We start from the raw sequence: 17,891 nt of genomic DNA, 5'->3' as shown, positions 1-17,891 counted from the left end.
TATGAAACTGAGGCCCACAAGTAAATAATATTAGGCAGGGATTCTACAAGAAATCCCTGACCTCAATCCTAAGAAAGGACACAGGCAGGAGTGACAATTTTGAGGATTATAGGATTAAGAGAACCTAAGTTTTATAATTGGATTAACCTGTGATGAAGAAAAGCAGAGGTTGGATCTTTGGGAAGCTTAGACATTTGGTCTTAGATATGAGATGAGATGACATGTAAGGTAGCATCAGATGGAAGGGGCACTTTGAGGAGGAAGAGGAGGAAGAGGCAATGGTCCAGGAGCTGGAGTGGGAAATGGCCGCCTGCCTCGTTCAGGGAGGGAATTAGTACAGGATGAGTTAATGAGGAGTCATAGTGAGAAAGCCAGTTTGACACAGGAAATGCAAATAGAGTTTTGGCAAAAAGAAAGTGAAGGCGTGGCTCTGGATGATTCCTCCAAGGTTATGAAGACAAATTAAAGCTTGAAAGTAGGGCAGTGATGGATTCGATGAAATCAAGATAAACATTTGCCAGTCAGGAAAGGAAAACAACTTCAGCCCAATTCTCCTAAATCCTATAAGACTAGCACTAGTTGTTATTATTATTATTATTATTATAAAGTCATACTTTTCAGAATCCTTGTTCCAAAATTGCTAATCAGCTTCTTATGGTTCCACCAGATGAAAACACTTTTTTCTAAACTCACCACTGTATCACTGTATCATTGTCATCTCATTGTTCATCGATTTGCTCAAGCCTCAGGTGCCAGTAACGTCTCCATTCATCCTAGCCCTGAGATTTTAGCGGCCTCTCTTTATTTGTCCTTCCCAACAGTGCCACATTGAAGGCTCTTTCAGGGTCAGGAGAATGAGACCCATCATTGTTACTGTTTTTGGCATATTGAACATCACAGGAAGCTTGCCAGGTTCTGCCATGCAGGCAGGATACTCTCAGTAGCTTGCCGAGTTCTCTGAGAGGTAGAACTTGACAATGAGAGGTCATGCGGCCATGAATGCAGCCACAAATATGGCCGGGAATGTGTCCAAGTGCTTCCAGGAGCTTTGTATTATAGTTCTGGATCTTGGCCATTGATGGGATTACACGGCACCAGGGGCAGTTTGTGGATGTGACTTCCTAGCTACTGGAAAAAAGGGGATCTGGGTAGAGGAGGCACAGTCCCGATCTGAGCAGGCTTGGAGATCTCAGCACCGGGTCCCGCACACCTGGGTAACTCTGCCGGTTCCTTCATGCATGAGGCTCATCCAAGCATGTGGAGAGGGGCTTTGAGCATGGCTGTGGCTGGGTTCCGGAGGTCTTCGGCTTCCAGGGCTCTGCTCGAGATGGGGAGGTGAAGGAAACTCAATCCACCCCAATCCAAGGGGGCCCCGGTGAAGACAGCAGGCATGGGGGGAGGAGACTCTGTGAAAACACTTTTTTCTAAACTTATCAAATTCATAAATCTCAAGGTTCTCTACAAGCCTCAACTAAGCAGTCTTGGTTGAATAGGTAGAGTGTGAAGACATCTAAAATTCCAGATATGAGTGTTAAATGGCTGTGACATCTGTCCTACCATTAATGGTCAAGGTTGATTCGGCCAATCAGGTGGGCGAAGCTGGTGTCCCCATTCTCCCCCTCTGCTCTGTGAGCACCCCTCTCACAGCTGCATGCTCATTGAAAGAGGATAGCTTTCTTCAAATAGAGATGGACCTTCTTTGTTCAAGAGGTTATTAGTAGCTGTGCTTCCCTGCTAGAACCTTCAAACAAGTTCTCAAAGGAGCTAAAATTCGATGGGCCGAGGAGATGACCTTACAGTATACATGGTTTGTGTTCAAGCGTCCTGGGTTCACTCCCCAGCACCAGATGGTCCCCGAGGCACGGCCGGGTGTGACTCCTCCCATAAAAGAAATCTAGGGGATGGAGAAATAGTATCACTGTATCACTGTCATCCCGTTGTTCATCAATTTGCTTGAGCGGGCGCCAGTAACATCTCCATTTGTCCCTGTTGCGTGCTAGTGTAGCCCGATGGCGTATTGGGGTTTCTTTCAGGATCAGGGGAATGAGGACCATCATTGTTACTGTTTTTGGCATATCGAGTATGCCACAGGTAGCTTGCCAGGCTCTGCCGTACAGGGAGAAATAGTAGAAGGATTAATTCCACCAAACCCCATTCAGATCCCTAGTATCCCATATATCCACTACCCAGAGAACCAGCAGGGGTCACTCTTGAGCAGAGCTATCAGTAGCCTCTGAGCAACACAGGGTGTGACCCCAAGAAACAAACAAAATTCCAGAATTCCAGCCCTTTAGAGGCATGGAGACCAAACTGCTCATTCGAGAGGTCATTTCCTTCCTAATATTTATGTAGCCCTGTGTAAATATATAGGACTTTTAGAAAAAGACTCAATATCTTGAGTAAAGGCTCGGGCCAGAGGTATTAATGCAGATATGGAGACATTTGTGCTCACCTCAATATGGCAAAAATAACACAACTTCCTAAGCTGAAAACTGAACGTTGGTAAAAATTGTTGCAGTCTTTTGACTAAGACTTTTCAGCTTGGGAAGTTTTTGTGGAAACATGAGGTACTCTGGCCAGAGAAGATTCAGAAATTAACATTGCATTTTCTGTTTTAAATTTAGCAGACAAAACTCTACAATTCCACTCTGAGAAAGCAAGTGGTTGGCAGTGCATTCGTTCCCAAACCAGTAGGCATGAGAGAGGGTGGTGGCCTGCCTCCCGGGGGTGCCTCCCTGCTGGAATTTTTCCAAGGTAAGTCTACCTTGTCTTTGGAGCTCTTGGTACTAACTCAAAGCAAATAATTACAGCTTGTATGCAAATACTCAAAACACATCAAACTCGTCTTCTTTGTTTTGGTCCTGTATTTCTGAAGTTCTCCTCCTGGTAAGTGCAATTAACACAATATTAAAGGCATGCAAATGTAATCAAGTCATATTCTCATTCCCAGGCCTGATAACTAAATGGAATGGTAATTAGGCTTAATATTTAACCTCAGTTAAAAAAAGAAAATATATCTCTAGAAATGGAGCTATAAAGCTGACTCTTCTTAATGGACTTTTATTGTTCCTGATTAGAAGTCAGTGCACCTGAGATGAAATCATAAACAACGGAGTAGAACAGATCACAATAAAAACTGAAACAAAGTACTAGATGTGCTGGGACTTTTTACATCAGCTCAGCTCACCTTATCACGAGATGCTTCCGTGGCAAAGGAACCCTGGTCATTTGAAAGATGAACTGGGAGGTTGGCTTTGCGGAGGCGCCACCTCCCCTAAGCCCTGGAGTGTAGAACCAGGGAGTGGCCAGTGAGGAAACAGAGCTTCCAGGCAGCCAGGGCCACCTTTGAGTGATGCTCCTGGCAGTGAACTTGCTTCAGAGAAGAAATCCAAGGGGAAATCGTGCTCCATGCCCAGACCTTGCTAGCGGAGAGGAGTGTCTGACGATGAAATGAAGAAAATTCCGCTGCCTCCCTAAGACAGAAAGAGAAGCAAAAGTGAAGCTGTTTGGCCTGAGAAGTAGTAAGTTGTCAGTGTGCACTTTTAAGTGTCTTTGAATAAGTTTTGAGTTGCCACGGTGGGATGTTAAGAGAGATTAGGAGGATCCCAGGTGACTTGATCTCATTTGTGATACTTTCTAATACTTTTTTTGGTTTGTTTTATTTGGAGGCCACACCCTGTGGTGCTCGGAGCTTACTCCTGGCTCTGGGCTCAGGGAACATCTGTGGTGCCAGGCATCAAAGTCAGGTTGGCTTCGTGCAAGACAAGCCCCCTACCTGCTGCACTCTTGCTCCTGTTCCGCTTTCTGGTACTTTCTAAAGTAACTACGTATACACTGCTTTTGTAGTCAGAAAAATATTTAAGAGGGGAGGCAACAGTGAACAGCTTAAAATGAAGACTAAAAAGCAAATATATTTTATTATAGTTCGAAAAAATGCAGTTGCAGGAGCCAGGGAGATAAACTGCAAGGCATATGCCAGACTCTCAGAGCCCCATCCTTTTTCCAGCCCCCAGCACTGCCAAGTGTGACCCTGGTAGTCCCCCACTTTGCACACCAGCTGAGAATCACTGGGCATGGCCCCAAGATCTCCTGAGCACTTCTTGGGAGCCCCCCACCAAGTGATTTTTTTTAATTTAAATTTATTTATTTTTTAATTAGTGGGTCACAGTGAGGGTACAGTTACAGATTCACACATTTTCGTGCTTGTTTTTCCCTCCCAAGTGAATTTTTAAAAGATAATTTCAACCCCATTAAATAGTTTTGTTTGCTCTTAGTTTGTTTTTTTTCTTCTGCCTTTCTTTATATTTTGGCATCGTTTGATCATTTTATTTGTGGATATAAGAATTTTTTTAATTAAAAACATTGACAAACATAAGATGATCTCACTTATCAGTGGTATAGAGAATAACTGGTTGAGGGAATGTAATGTCGTAAAGGTGGGGCCAGTGCCTAGATCAGCCTTGAATCCAGAGTATAGGAAGGAGGACAGAGAAGGAAAGAAATCAGGGTGGGAAGGAAGAAGAAGAGAAAGGAAAGTAATGGGGGAACAGGGGTCAGGGGCCTCGGTTACACTGGTGCTGGAGAGAGTGGCGTAGCCGTATATCCAAAGCACACACTCAACAACACTGAAAACATGAGATCTAAACTACAATCATAGAACTGTGAAATGTGCCAGTCAAGGTAGCAGGTGGGGCAGTGGGGCGAAAGCATGGGAACATGGTGGAGGGAAGTGACGCTGGGGGGGGATGGGTTGGTAAGCCCTGGGCTTACTCCTGAGAGAAGAGGAAACAGATGATTGAATTTTCACATCCTCACAATGTTGCTCAGAGTGGGATCCTCATTCAGGTTTGTTCAAGGGAAAAACAGAAAGGCAGACTGTTATGTCCTTGAGGTGACATTGGACTTAGGTTGACAGGTTGCCTGGCCCATGGCAGCTGTATGACCTCAGTGACTTTCTTCATCTCTTGGGTCTCAGAGAATGGTAGTCATGCCAATCTTATAAGTTACATTAAGTTTAATAAGTTAACATAGTAAGAACTGTGACTGACACGTAGAAAGTGTCATTTTACAGCAGTACTAAGGGGTCTTAATTTTTCTGGGAAAAAAATAATTTACCACATATTGTTCTGATCCATCCAAATAAGTATGGTTAGGAATCTATCACTTCTCGGCCTTTTGGCTAAGATCAAGTGTAGGAATCAGATGCTAAACTGTTGGTGACCATGCTGTTTTCCTAGTTTTACAACTGACAAAATACATGGTATTTCTACTCATTTCTGTTACAAATGTAAAAATCGTTGGAAATAATTAGCTGATATAAAAGATGCATGAAAATAATTATTAAAAATTTTTGGGTAAAATATAGCTGAAAGATTGATTTTGAAAAAAATATGATTAGGAAAAGAGTGAAATAGAAAATTCTACCAAAGTTTTATAAACGTCGGTCTCCTCCCTTGTTTAGAGGAGGGAGGGGGGACCCCACCAAGCACTGCCTCGGAAGCCATACACCTGGCAATACTCGTCCTGGTGGTGCTGGAGGTCACCAGGATCACATCAAGGTGCTGGGATCAAACTTGGGGCCTGATGCATGACCCCTTGAGTTCAAAATCAGACTGTCTTAAAATATATATACAGGGGGCAGAGAGATATTACAGGAATTAGGTTGCTTGCCTAGCAGGCGGCTGACCACCGGTCCCACCACCAAGAACATTGTCAGGGGTCACTACTGAGCACAGAGACAAGAAAAGCCCCTGAGCACTGTTGGATGTACCCCCCACACACATACACACACACACACTCAAGAAGAAGCAAACAATATAACCAAGGACTGGGGAGAGGGCACAAAGGCTGGAGCACATCATTTTTATGCAGGAGGACTATTTTATCCCCGATACCCCAAGACCTCCCGGAGTACTACTAAGAGTTGTACCCTCGGCACTGTTACGAGTAGCCCCCAGCAGCACTGGGGTGTACTCCCCCTCCAAAATGTCATCAAATGTAGTATTATCACATATAGGATAATAGGACAAAAATGAAATTATAACTGATTGATTCTTGGAAAAGGGTCTTGGTCTTCAATAACTCAAATTGTTATTATGCCATAAAATCTTATGCTGGAGCGATAGCACAGCGGGTAGGGCGTTTGCCTTGCATGCGGCCGACCCGGGTTCAAATCCCAGCATCCCATATGGTCCCCTGAGCACCACCAGGAGTAATTCCTGAGTGCAGATGAGGAGTAACCCCTGTGCATCGCCAGGTGTGACCCAAAAAGAAAAAAAATCTTATACCAAAAAGTGACTTATAATTTCTCTTTCAGTTTTAGATGACTTGGATAGCAAACTGGCTGAGGAACAGTCTTCAAGTTCAATAACTACTGAAATACCTCTCAACTATGGATCAAGAACACAGTTTGGCCATTTGAACCCCAGTGAGAACAGACACGGGAGTATCACAGGAAGGCAAAAGAATCGCTATAATGAAACTTCTAATATGTCAATCTATGACATCCTCAGACCAGGAACCCCTAGAGGAGGTTTTAGAACCTTTTCTCCTAGAACAAGGACACTTTATGATATGTACAGGACACGGGAACCCAGAGTCTCAAAAGAAGATTATGTGCCAAAGAATACTTTTGGCAGTACTTCTCTGTGTCTTGACAGCAGGCAACGATCAGCCTCCCAAGCTCCAGGGCATTTCACAGCAAGAAGCTTACATTTTCCAGGCACAGCTCGGAACAAGAGTGGGTTTATACTACCAACCCACCAGCAGAGCCCAAAGAGAACTCCATTATCATCCATCATATGGAACAGATCAGATTCTTCTGAAGATAGGCAGAACCAGAAAGAATTCCTAAACGAAACATACCCCATGGATGTTGACCCAGACCACCCATCTGTGTATCCTCAACATTTTCAGGAAAGTACAAGATACGAATTTTACCATTCACAGAATGTTTATCCAGATGTCAACTTTCATACACCCCTGGATAATGCAATGAGTTCTGACCCATTTGAGAACTCAGAGAATATGCCATTCTATCCTTCAGAAAACACATTTGCTAGGTCTTTCTTTAGCAATACCTTTGGACGAAGCAAAGAACAGAGATTTAGACAAAATCCTTTTTGGGGTCAACCGGAAGCACATTCTCCCTGGTCAGACTTTAGAAGGAAACCATTTACTTCTTCTGACTGTGACTTTGAAATGACTTCCATGGAAGCAGATGGTGCCTCCACCATTCAAAATCATAGTGTTTCCTCTCAACAATGGGAATCTTATTTTTATAGCTACAGAACTAATATTTCCAGAAACCAAGAAGAGCTACATCCCTTGCACTTTGGTTCTGAGACATCCACACTGGAGAACATGGAGGTGTCACAAGATCATGGGGACCAGCCACCTCTTCATTTTGATATGCCAGATGTTTTTTCCACTACTGGATCAGGCTATCACATCAAACCTGGTGGATCGGAGTGTAAACTGAACAGTTATCCTAGGGAAGTTCCTATAAACAAAGAACCCTATTCATTTGGAATGGCTCAGACTCCGGTGTCTTCATTTAACACTTCCCTCCCCCAGACTTCTGGTGACAAAAGGAATCCTCCGAGCTCCAACTTTCAGAGTCCCAAAGTCACTCTGCAAAAAGTTATTCCCAGTAAACCTGTCTCTGTTCCAATAAGAAGCTATGCAGAGGTCACTGTGACCAACAATGACTCCATTAATTATTTGCCTCGTCCTGAAAGCCAACCCAGTGTCATGACCACAGACATGAATAATGACAAGGATTTGAATGAATCCAATTTGGAAAAAGACAAACAGCTAAGCAAGATGGAGCAGATGAGCATGCCAGATGAAATCCAGCGCCCTGTTCCAAAGGTGGTAGACTCTCCCCGCTTACCCAATGTTCACAGTCCCCTCTCCCAGAACTCAACCAAGAGCAACAGTTTTGTTTTCAGTGCACCTTCCACCGTAAGTTCCAAAAGGTCACCAAGAGTCCATCCTAAGAAAGATAACCCCAGAATATATACATCACATAGGAGTAAATCCAATGAACTTAAAAGAGATAAGACTTGGACTGAGAACAGAAAGCCCAGCTCAGCAGTTTCCCCTCCGTTCAGAATCTCATCTTTCCCCAGCCCCAATCAAAGTTGTCACCAGGAACTGACTGTAAATAATGAAGATATTTCAGGTACCCTTCAAAATAAGCGCTGGAGCTCCAACCGTGCTGGTAATCCAAAAGTGCTGTCTCTAGAAGAGCCTAACCGTGAAGAACAATGGATCACAACCCCTTCTTCCAACAGCAGCGAGTCAGCTGTGAGCCAGAAGAGCACCTATGATTCCCCTGCTCTGTCTGGACTGCCCACTTCCTCACTAGCAAATGATTCTTTCTCAGATACTCTAATTAGTCCTACTACTGGACTCTCCAGGAGAAGTCCCTCAGGGCCAGATCCATTTCTGAGAGAAAGAGAAGAAAGAGAGAGTGATAGTAAGAACCAAAATATTCAGTTTGTCCCAAGTTCCTCTGAAAATCAGAGAAATGATAGTTGTAGACCTCTACAGGGTGAAACGATGGATGCTGTCCAAGACGCCTCCCATTCTCCTTTATGGGACAGAAGGGGGAAGGGAAAAATAAGACGGCATATATCTTATATTGAATCATTAAGCAAAAGAGGAAGTAGACCAACACCCGGAAGAGAGAGCCATAATCTCATAGGGGTGAATGAAAACAATTCTAAGGCTCCCCAGCCTCACCCGGCTTATTGTACCTTTCCACGAAAATCAGCCAGTGTTCTCTTCAGCAGCAGGAAATCTGAGAGTAGGGCAGTGGCTTCTTCATTTACGGGTGGGACGCTTCCAGTCCCAATAAAAACTAACACAGGAGATCCAAGGGAGGGGCCCACTTCTCACAGATCCAGTCCCCGCTCTTCTGAGTCAGACACTGAAGGTTCCAAAGTTGTGGCTGTCTTAGTTCCTGTGGTCCCTGAAACTGGAGAGGGGCTGGCAAATGGGAAAACCATCAAATCTACTTCTGTTGATAAAAAAACACTTCCATTTCTTGAGCGGGCCATGTCCTGTCCCTCAGGGGTACCATTGGCCTCCACTGGAAGGGAAGAAAGAGGAAAACGCTTGTCCTCATACACATATGCCTCTGTTATAACACCAAGGCCTTGGGACAGAGTCGTCAGCCCTTTGGAAAGGGATTCACTGTTCAGGGATGGTTCTTTAATCAAAAGATCCCAGCAAAATGGATGCTTTCCGGGACGTGCTGAAACGGACAGTCGAGCTGCTGCCCCTGGGACGGGCAGACGTCCCCTTTCAAATGAAGACCCTTTCCCTTTCCCTTCTGATATGTCAGGAAAGGAAAGTGGGAAAACAGTGCAGAAATTTAAGATGACTAGTACTCTTTCAGTTTCTAGTGATGAAGAGAATGTCAAATGTCTCGAAGTTGTTTCAGTGTATTATACCCTACCAAGGCAACAGAGCCAAAAACTCAGTCACTTCCTTCAGGAGTTTACACAGCACATAGAGTCGCTTACAGAGCCACCTCAAGTGAGGACCGAGTCACTTCAGGACCCCGTAGAAGATGAACTAAAGTGTTCTGCACTAGAGCAGTCAGAAAGCCCCTCACCTGAAGACCTGACCATGCAGATCAGCTCTGCTCACCGGGGTCATCGTCTTTCCCAACCCGCTGTCAATCCGACTGACTTTCCATTGGCCAGAAGTGGGGCCTCAAGAGCCTTTCTGCAGAGAATGGCTTCTTTTGAGGCCGACGCTTCTTTTCGAAAAGGAGACTCTAAACCCAGAGAGATTGTCCCAGATCACTTACTAAATGATGCACAGAGAGGGAGAGAGAGAGGGGAAGCAGTGAAGAGCAAAACCCTGCAGACTTCACCAGTGCAGCGAGGGAAAGTAGCAACAGAAGAGAACTCTGAACATCGCCTACATCCCAGTAAGTCAGGTGACAGGGATCCTTCGAAGCTCACAAGTTCAAAAGGGAATATTGGAAACACCCCAGTGGTCACAAGGGCTGGGGAGTGTGCAGGGAGTGATATACCCAGCAGGGCAACTAGAAGGGCGGGGTATGTTCAAGAAGATGATCGTGCCAGTGAATTGCAGCTCGGGGAAGTCAGAGGACAAACTGGAACACATTTCCAGAAACAAACCAACACAGCACTTTGTGACTTACACAGCCAAGTCATTGCTCTCACTCCTGCTTTGCATAAGCTACAGCTGGATCAGGAGTCCAGTGAACCAGGTACAGGGAGTTTGCAGTTTGAACCCAGGGAAATACCTCAAAGAAGCCAGGAAGTAAGCAGGACAGGGAACCAGGAGGCTAAGAGGGAAACACAAATGTTGGTATGGGATCCACCTTTATTTCCTGGAGGAAGTCATAAAAATGAAACCAATTCGGAAGACCAAGAAAGGGGGGAAAACAGACCTTCAGTCAAACACCGATTGGCAGGCGTGTCCAAAGCAAACAGAAATTTTCCTGCTAAAGTTTTAAGCCCCAGAAGACATGTAGCTACTATCTTCCCCCAGAGACAGAACAGTTTTGACTTAAGTGGCTTTCCTCTCGACATGCCAGAGTGTAGCCCACAGTCCCCAGAGCTGACTCCAAAGTCCGCTGACTCCAGAAATGAAAACAGGTTGTGTAATGATGAAACGGATGCGGAGAAATCTGTGCGTGCATTCCAGGTTACCGTACTGTCCAGAGAAAATTCTATGAACTTAAGCAGTCAAAGGTCTAACAGCATTTCACCACCACCTCAGAATGAGTTCAGAGATATCTCAGAACCAACACCAAAGTATGAGAATTCTGAAGAGGCAACAAAAGCTCAGCCTATGGACGGAGAGCCAGCAGCCCCAGCGACACCCACATTCAACAACCTGGGGGCAGCAGATTTTTTTGACCCCCCCTTGCCATTGGAGCCTACGCTGGAGGCCAGCATCCGGCCGGCCAGTTATCAGCAGCAGCAACAGAGGCAGGCTTCATCTCTGGAGTGGGAACCTGAGCCAAACCCCTATCGTTCTAAGAGTTTAAAAAGCGTCCGTTTGCATGGCTACGGGCTGCGGAAAAGTCAGTCTCCGAGAATCAGGGAGCGCCATTTTTCAGAAAATACTTCTCTGGACAATGCCCTGAGCCGACTGACCCTCAGGGATGAATTCCCTACCAAAAGTGGGTACAATCGAAGATTCAAATCTTTTTCTGAACTCTCCTCCTTTGATGAAAATGAGAGCTGGACTATGTATGACAAGCCAGACACAGGACCCAGGTCGGCAACATCTATATCCAGACCCATTGACTATGGGATTTTTGGGAAAGAACAACAGTTGGCTTTCTTGGAGAATATAAAGAAGTCACTCACACAAGGAAGACTGTGGAAACCAAGTTTTCTTAAGAACCCTGGTTTTCTGAAAGATGAAGTCATTAATCCCGAGAGTCCAGGGGAGTCTTTGAGCTCAAATTCTCCTGGCAACCAGGTGTCTGAGGAGGCCCTCTCCCCAAGCACGCCACTAAATATCTATGAAGAGGACACAGCAGACTCAGATTGTGACACGGACACTACCACAGATGATGAGTATTACCTAGACGAAAATGACAAAGAGTCAGAACTGTGAGGCTTGTCCAGCAACATCTAACCTTTCTAGCAAAACCTTGTAAATGGAAAAGTGTAGCTATATGTATCTCTGGGGAGCTGTTTTTTAAAAAAGAAAGAAACAAACAAAATAAGCTCTTGCCTACACAAGACCTGCTCTGAAACAACCCAAATTCTCTTCTCTTCTCCTTCTTCTTCTTCTTCTACTCTCTCTCTCTCAAAAATTCTTGATTCAAAAAAAAAAAAAAAGAAATTCTTGATTCATAGCATCTGTGCTATGTATATCCTCGCACACACATACACCCAGCTAACTCATAATTCACTGTGGTTTCTCTGCTCATTTTCCCCCCTGACTTTTTTTCTGCATCTTTCATCGTGATTCGTAGCCTCACTGTCCCTGGCACATAAGAGGTTATCAGTTACTGAGCATAATTGCAGAATTCTGCATTGTTTCCTCTGATCCAAACAATCTACTCAGGTCATTAAATACAATGTAGGGATCATAACAAAGGAGTAAATATTAGCATCCCTGATGTATAACTCATCAACACATAGGAACTCTAAAGTTCTGGCCTTTTTCCTGCAAAGGAAAGGGAATTTTCATAATGACATCTTGTTTTAGCCGTGGTGGTCCCAGGAAGAATCTGCGTAGTGTTGAAGCTGTAGATAAAGAATTGAATCCCTAGTAATCGTAAGAATTCCAAAGAGAGTCATTGGAATTGTTTTCAGGGACTGGCTCACTTGTTAAGGGCTCAGTTTGAATCAAGTCAGAGTCTTGCAGTAGGCAGTCCAATGGTACAGAAATTGATCATCGGATTTCTGCTGAGGAAAGGAAACAAGGAGAGGAACAGAGAAAAGTTGACATTTCCTTTATGAGGATGACTCCTTACTGTGTTCTACTACTCCTTACTATAGTGCTCTCTGCTACTCCTTACTGTTGTGCTCTCTCCTTACTGAAAGCAACTCACTTCCCCCATTTCTCCAGAACTACCGTTTTTTATTTTACTTGCAGCTTAGAATTATTTTACCCCATGTGGACATTTTATCTACCAGTATCAAGGGTAGACTTAGTTATGTCACTGAGTCTTTTGATAGAGATATGACAGCCTGGGACTCACAGGCTTCTTGGCAGAATGACTTAGCAAACTCTGGGGAAATGATAAGGCAGTGTTCATAAGGACTTGCACTGTGGGTTTTTCTTTTTCCATTAGTTTGCAAAAACTAAACAACTCCTCAAACAAAGCCTAGCTAGGAAGCTCTCATTGCCATGCAAAACTCCTGGACATTCCTAATCCTAATTAATCAGAATAAAACTGCAAAGGTGGTGGGAAAGACAATCTTCGAGAAGTACAGACAGTCTGCCCCCCCGGATATTAGTTCCTACCACGCAGATGGGGATGATGTCAATGGATTTTATTCTATTTGGTTCATATTTGCTTCCAGATCTAATTTTATTTTCTATTATCCTTAAGCATTCTGTTTTATCCTTATGTACAAATTAAGGATAATGATAGGTGTTGTTGAATTGTATAGAGATCAGAAACTGAACAAAATATAAGAAAGAACCATATTATTATTATCCTCCTAATCACTGCCTTGCCCAGAGGCAAAATGCCAAGCTTAGTTTACATTATATTAATGAAGATGTGGTAACTAACATGAAAGCTATTCCTTAAATCTGTAAATTGTTTTCCACTCCATGTTTTGCCCAGTCTTGAGCTCAAAGAGACTGATAATAGAATTTGACATCAACTGTTGCGAGTTTTTCCAATTCAAATTTGTATGATAAAAAAAAATAATATTTTATTCTTTGTTTTATATACATTTGTAAATTTTTTATTTCTGTTTTTTATTTAGCTGGATAAAAATATCATAAACCATAACCTTCTTTCCACATCATTTAATGATATTCAGAATTGACATTTTAATATTAATATTTATGGGTTTTTTTTAATGATCTGCTTGCAAATTCTACTTTAGTTCAACACTGTGAGTCTGTATGTACTCTGACAGGTGAACTGAAGTTAGATTATTTTTCACTGACATTGGGTTATATCAATAGGTAGGCAAGTTAAGGTGAGAATAAAGAATTACTTTAGGGTTCTGATTCTCTACGCTAGAATCTACTATCTGAGTGCTCATTTGCAGTATTTGTAATGTTTATTTGTTGGTCTGACTCAAGAATCAAGAAAACAGAAAATGTATGAAAATAGCACCTTCTATAATTTTATACTTTTATATAACACTTCGTTAAAGAAGTATAGCAAATTTCTATGTATTTTAACATAAAAGCTGCTGCATTTTTAATGTTCAACTTTGATATAGCTATAGTAATTTATAATAAAGTAATTTTTGTACTCATTACTTGTTTTCTAGAATATAGTCTTTATTAAGATACTCCAATAAAAGGAGTAACTCATAAGAGCTACTTGTACATGAGTTGTACATGAATAACTTGTTTAGGTGATGGACTTTATAGAGGCATAAATTTTATACTATCCAGTCCATTTAAAATAGGGCTTAAGAGATTATTTTAATTTTTAGATTTCTCCCTAGGTAACTTACCCACTTCCATTGTAAATACACTAATGTTAATAACACGTAACCTGCCATGTCAAGGTTTGGGCTGGTGGAAACCTAATCATAGCTCCTTTGCCTGTATTGAAAGTGGAGAAAGACAGTCTGGTTAGGTTATGGAAAAGATGGGAGTCAAATCGAAAACTCCAGCTTATATAAAAGTAATATATTTTGCTGAATGCTAGAGTAAAGACTTTACTGCTAAGAGTTTATTATTAATAGTAGTACTAATGCTTCATAGTATCCCATTTAAATACACAGTGTAAATATGTAAATATTTCTGTATCTCCTCAAGTTTGTGAATGTATTGCAACTTAGGGGCACGTGTGTGTTCCAAAACAAATATGCCTAAGCACTTTTGTTAAAATTTGTCAAATAATCCTTTTATGCAGTTATTCTCTCAAACCTGTTCTCTAGATAAGCAGTATCTTACAAGGTACAAATTTAAAACAATGCCTGTGTTAAAATAAATGATTTAAACAGATGCTCTGTTTGACTTGGTTTTCATTCTCAGCTTCAAATAATTTGTATTAAGTGTCAAAATATTGTAAAAATAGAAGAAGAGGGGAGGGAGAATAAAATCACTCACGTAAACCTTTTCTGATCACCAAATCAGCCATGAGAGGAGTTTTTAAAGAGTGTTATGGGGGCCAGACAGATAGTTCAGTGGGCCAGACATATGCTCTGCATGTGGAAGTCTAGGCTCCATCTCATCTCTCAGTACCTCAGAAACTGACTCCCAGTACAGCTGGCTGTGGCCCAAGAACAAAACAAAACAAATGGGTGACTTGAGATTGGGAATAAGATTCAAGAGGTAAAGTACAATCTTCACAAGGGTGAGTTGCTGGGTTCAATTTCTCTTACCACATAAAGAAACAATATTTGTACTTGATTCTTGCAAACTGCTAGTAGAATTTTAGCATCCTACCAGCCTGAATTTTCCCTCTAAACTCATGATTTCTTCTCTTATCTTTCTAGATTACTATGTCATTCCAGTTTAGAAGGATTTGTAGAAAGATATAGGAGGCATTTGGTAAATATTGAAATTATTGCCTGCCAAGCAGAAACCTTTTCATTCCCTTGGGAACTTTATTCTCTGACACATCAACACAGACCTTCTTCTTGCTCGATGTGGAGGAATGAATGTTCCTACAGGACCAAATTGGTCACAGGTGATTGGTTTAGGGATGAATACCTAAATCGGACTGGACCAATGAATAATTGCGCTTTAGGAGAAAATGCTCCTACATTTCAGGGTTTAACATCCAGATGCACATGCATTTCTAAATAAATTGTCTCACAGTCTAAAACCCTCCTTACTAATGAATGTAGGGAAGACAGGCATTGAACAATAAGGTAAATTTGTATACATTTATAGAATCTAAGCTTGTCCAATTACAAATTTGTTCTTTGTACTTTTTTATTCTATGTTGTTTTGTTTTTTGAGAGGTCACAATATGTACCTCACTTGAAGGTGAATAGTAGCTATTTCCTTTTCTGTGGTTGGGGGGTCACTCTTGATGATGCTCAAAGAAACATTGGGTACCAGAGATCAAACCCAAGCCTCCTGCATGCAAACATGTAAATTTTACATAGATGCAATGTAAAGAGTGTAGGAATCAGTGTGATGCACAGAAGTTTGTTAAATTGAGATTTTCTCGAGCCATTCACAGATAAAAATTCTCCATCTGAGACTGGAATAATACCGAGATGCCTGTGAATGAGAATAGAAACATAGAAAGTTTCAAGTTTTGCACATTACCTTTGTCCTGCTTGGAAAGCCCTTCTCCTGAAGCAGATTATTACTTGTCCTTCCCATCTCTGAATAGATATGCCTTCTTTCAGAAAGTCTCTCCTAATTTCCCAAACACTGGGTTTACTGGTCCTTAGAGGATGGACTTAAATTGGACAAAGCAATCTGCCATGGTCCTGAAGACCCCTGGACATTATTGTCTGGGTGACAATGCCCAAAACACAAGTCCTTCTCCTTCTTTCCCTATGCCACTTCTCAGGGTTGGGTTTATAACAAGCAACCTTGAGGACTGAGAGTCTTATCTCCCTATCAACAATGAGCAGGCTGGTTTCCCTTTATTCTTTTTTTTTTCTTTTTGGGTCACACCTGGCTCAGGGGTTACTCCTGGCTCTGCACTCAGAAATTACTCTTGTTGGTGCTCAGGGGACCATATGGGATGTCAGAGATTGAACCCAGGTTGGCCCTGTGCAAGGCAAATGCCCTACCCGCTGTACTACCACTCTGGCCCCCTTTCCCTTTATTCTGAAAGTGGTAATCCCCTAAATTCAGGTTATTTATCTTGCATTTTACTTAAGGCTTTTTGCATTGTGTCCATGAGACCAGGGTGCATTCTTTGGGTTCCCAGAACAAAACATCACGAAGTGGGGTAGCTTCCTCATCAGAATTCACTTTTTTCTCACACTTTTTGTGGCTAGAACTCCAAAATCAAATTATTGGCAGACCGGGGAAGTAGCTCAGTGGAAGAACATACGGCTTCATGAACAAATACAAAACCCTGGGTTTGATCCCTTGCATCCCTCTCCCCCTAAAATGTCAGTACGATTTCTATTGGTTGGATTTCTCTCCTAGGTCTTTCTCCTTGGCTTGCTGATGTCACGTTCTCACTGTGTCTTCACATGGTCTTTTGTCTGTGCTCAAGAATCCCTGGCATCTCTCAGCCCAGACTTCCTCTTCTCCAAGACAATAATTATATTGGACTAGAATCTACCATAATAACCTCCTTTTAGCTTAATCACCCCTTTCAAGGCCCTAACTTCAAACACAGTCATATCCCAAGGTCTGGACCTCCAACAATTGAGTCGTGGAGCAACACAATCCAGCCGATTGCGGGGGGCCTGGGGACCCACCAACAACAGGAAGTGCAGGCTTGTGCAGTGAATAGTGAGTAATGTAGTAGTCAGTCTGACCTAGAGCCTGGTACTTTGAAATTATGCATGAAACAGCTGTAGCAGACTAGCTTGCTAATTTTGAAGTAGGGTAAAATCTTTTGACTGAGTCCCACACAGTTCTCATACTCCTGTTTTAAAATCCATCGCTTGATTCATGGTGTCTCTTTCTGTCTTCTCCACCAAGCAAGGGGAAGCTGGAGGCCACCATATTGTGTCTAAAACAAAATCAACATTCTGTACATGTTTGCAGAATTTTATTTATGATCAGAATTTTAGTTATGATAAGAATAAGAATTTTATTTATTTATGATAAATTTTATTAATGTATGGTCAAGGGTTTGGTGGATCTGAAGAGATATGCCTTTCATGAGATGGATGAAGATAAGGGGAAAAGCTGGTTAGTACAGATTCAGCATTGATAAAGGAGGGTTCAGGTGCAATTATAAGGCTTCCTTGATTTAAAAAATACAGGGTGTTACCACATGTGTTATATAATTTATTGGGCCTTATTTGTCACCCAGTATAGGTGAACCCTGAAGTTATTCCTCTACAAAATGAAATTTAGCACTGAAAGTAATACCAAATAATGGAATAAGTTAGCTCTCCAATCAGTGGTTCACTAACCAGTTCCCCCAAAAGCTTCCAGAGTACAAAGTACAATAAATGCAGTCAACAACTTCTGCTGAACATTACAGGCTTAAGGCTCGCCAAGAGGCCCGGTGGCAAGAGTTTGCCCAGTCTCATGTGCCTGAGAATCATTTTCATTGTCTTTGAACAGATTTAAACCATAAGGAAATA

At 42.3% G+C, this 17,891-nt stretch overlaps 1 protein-coding gene across 1 annotated transcript in view; it reads left to right on the top strand.

The window, feature by feature from the left end:
* The window catches only part of EXPH5 (exophilin 5), an 85,327-nt gene extending 70,681 nt beyond the window's left edge, over positions 1-14,646 (top strand). Inside the window, exons 5-6 of the mRNA XM_004614142.2 lie at positions 2,625-2,754; positions 6,317-14,646. Of these exons, the coding sequence (XP_004614199.2) occupies positions 2,625-2,754; positions 6,317-11,616 (5,430 nt within the window). The 3' untranslated portion in view covers positions 11,617-14,646. The remainder of the gene's footprint in view (positions 1-2,624; positions 2,755-6,316) is intronic.
* The last annotated feature ends 3,245 nt before the right edge of the window (positions 14,647-17,891 follow it).

This window comes from Sorex araneus, chromosome 3 (genome assembly GCF_027595985.1).
Source record: "Sorex araneus isolate mSorAra2 chromosome 3, mSorAra2.pri, whole genome shotgun sequence".
Taxonomy (NCBI): domain Eukaryota; kingdom Metazoa; phylum Chordata; class Mammalia; order Eulipotyphla; family Soricidae; genus Sorex; species Sorex araneus.
The sequence above is the reverse complement of the archived record's forward strand: the minus strand, read 5'-3'. Positions and strand labels throughout refer to the sequence as shown.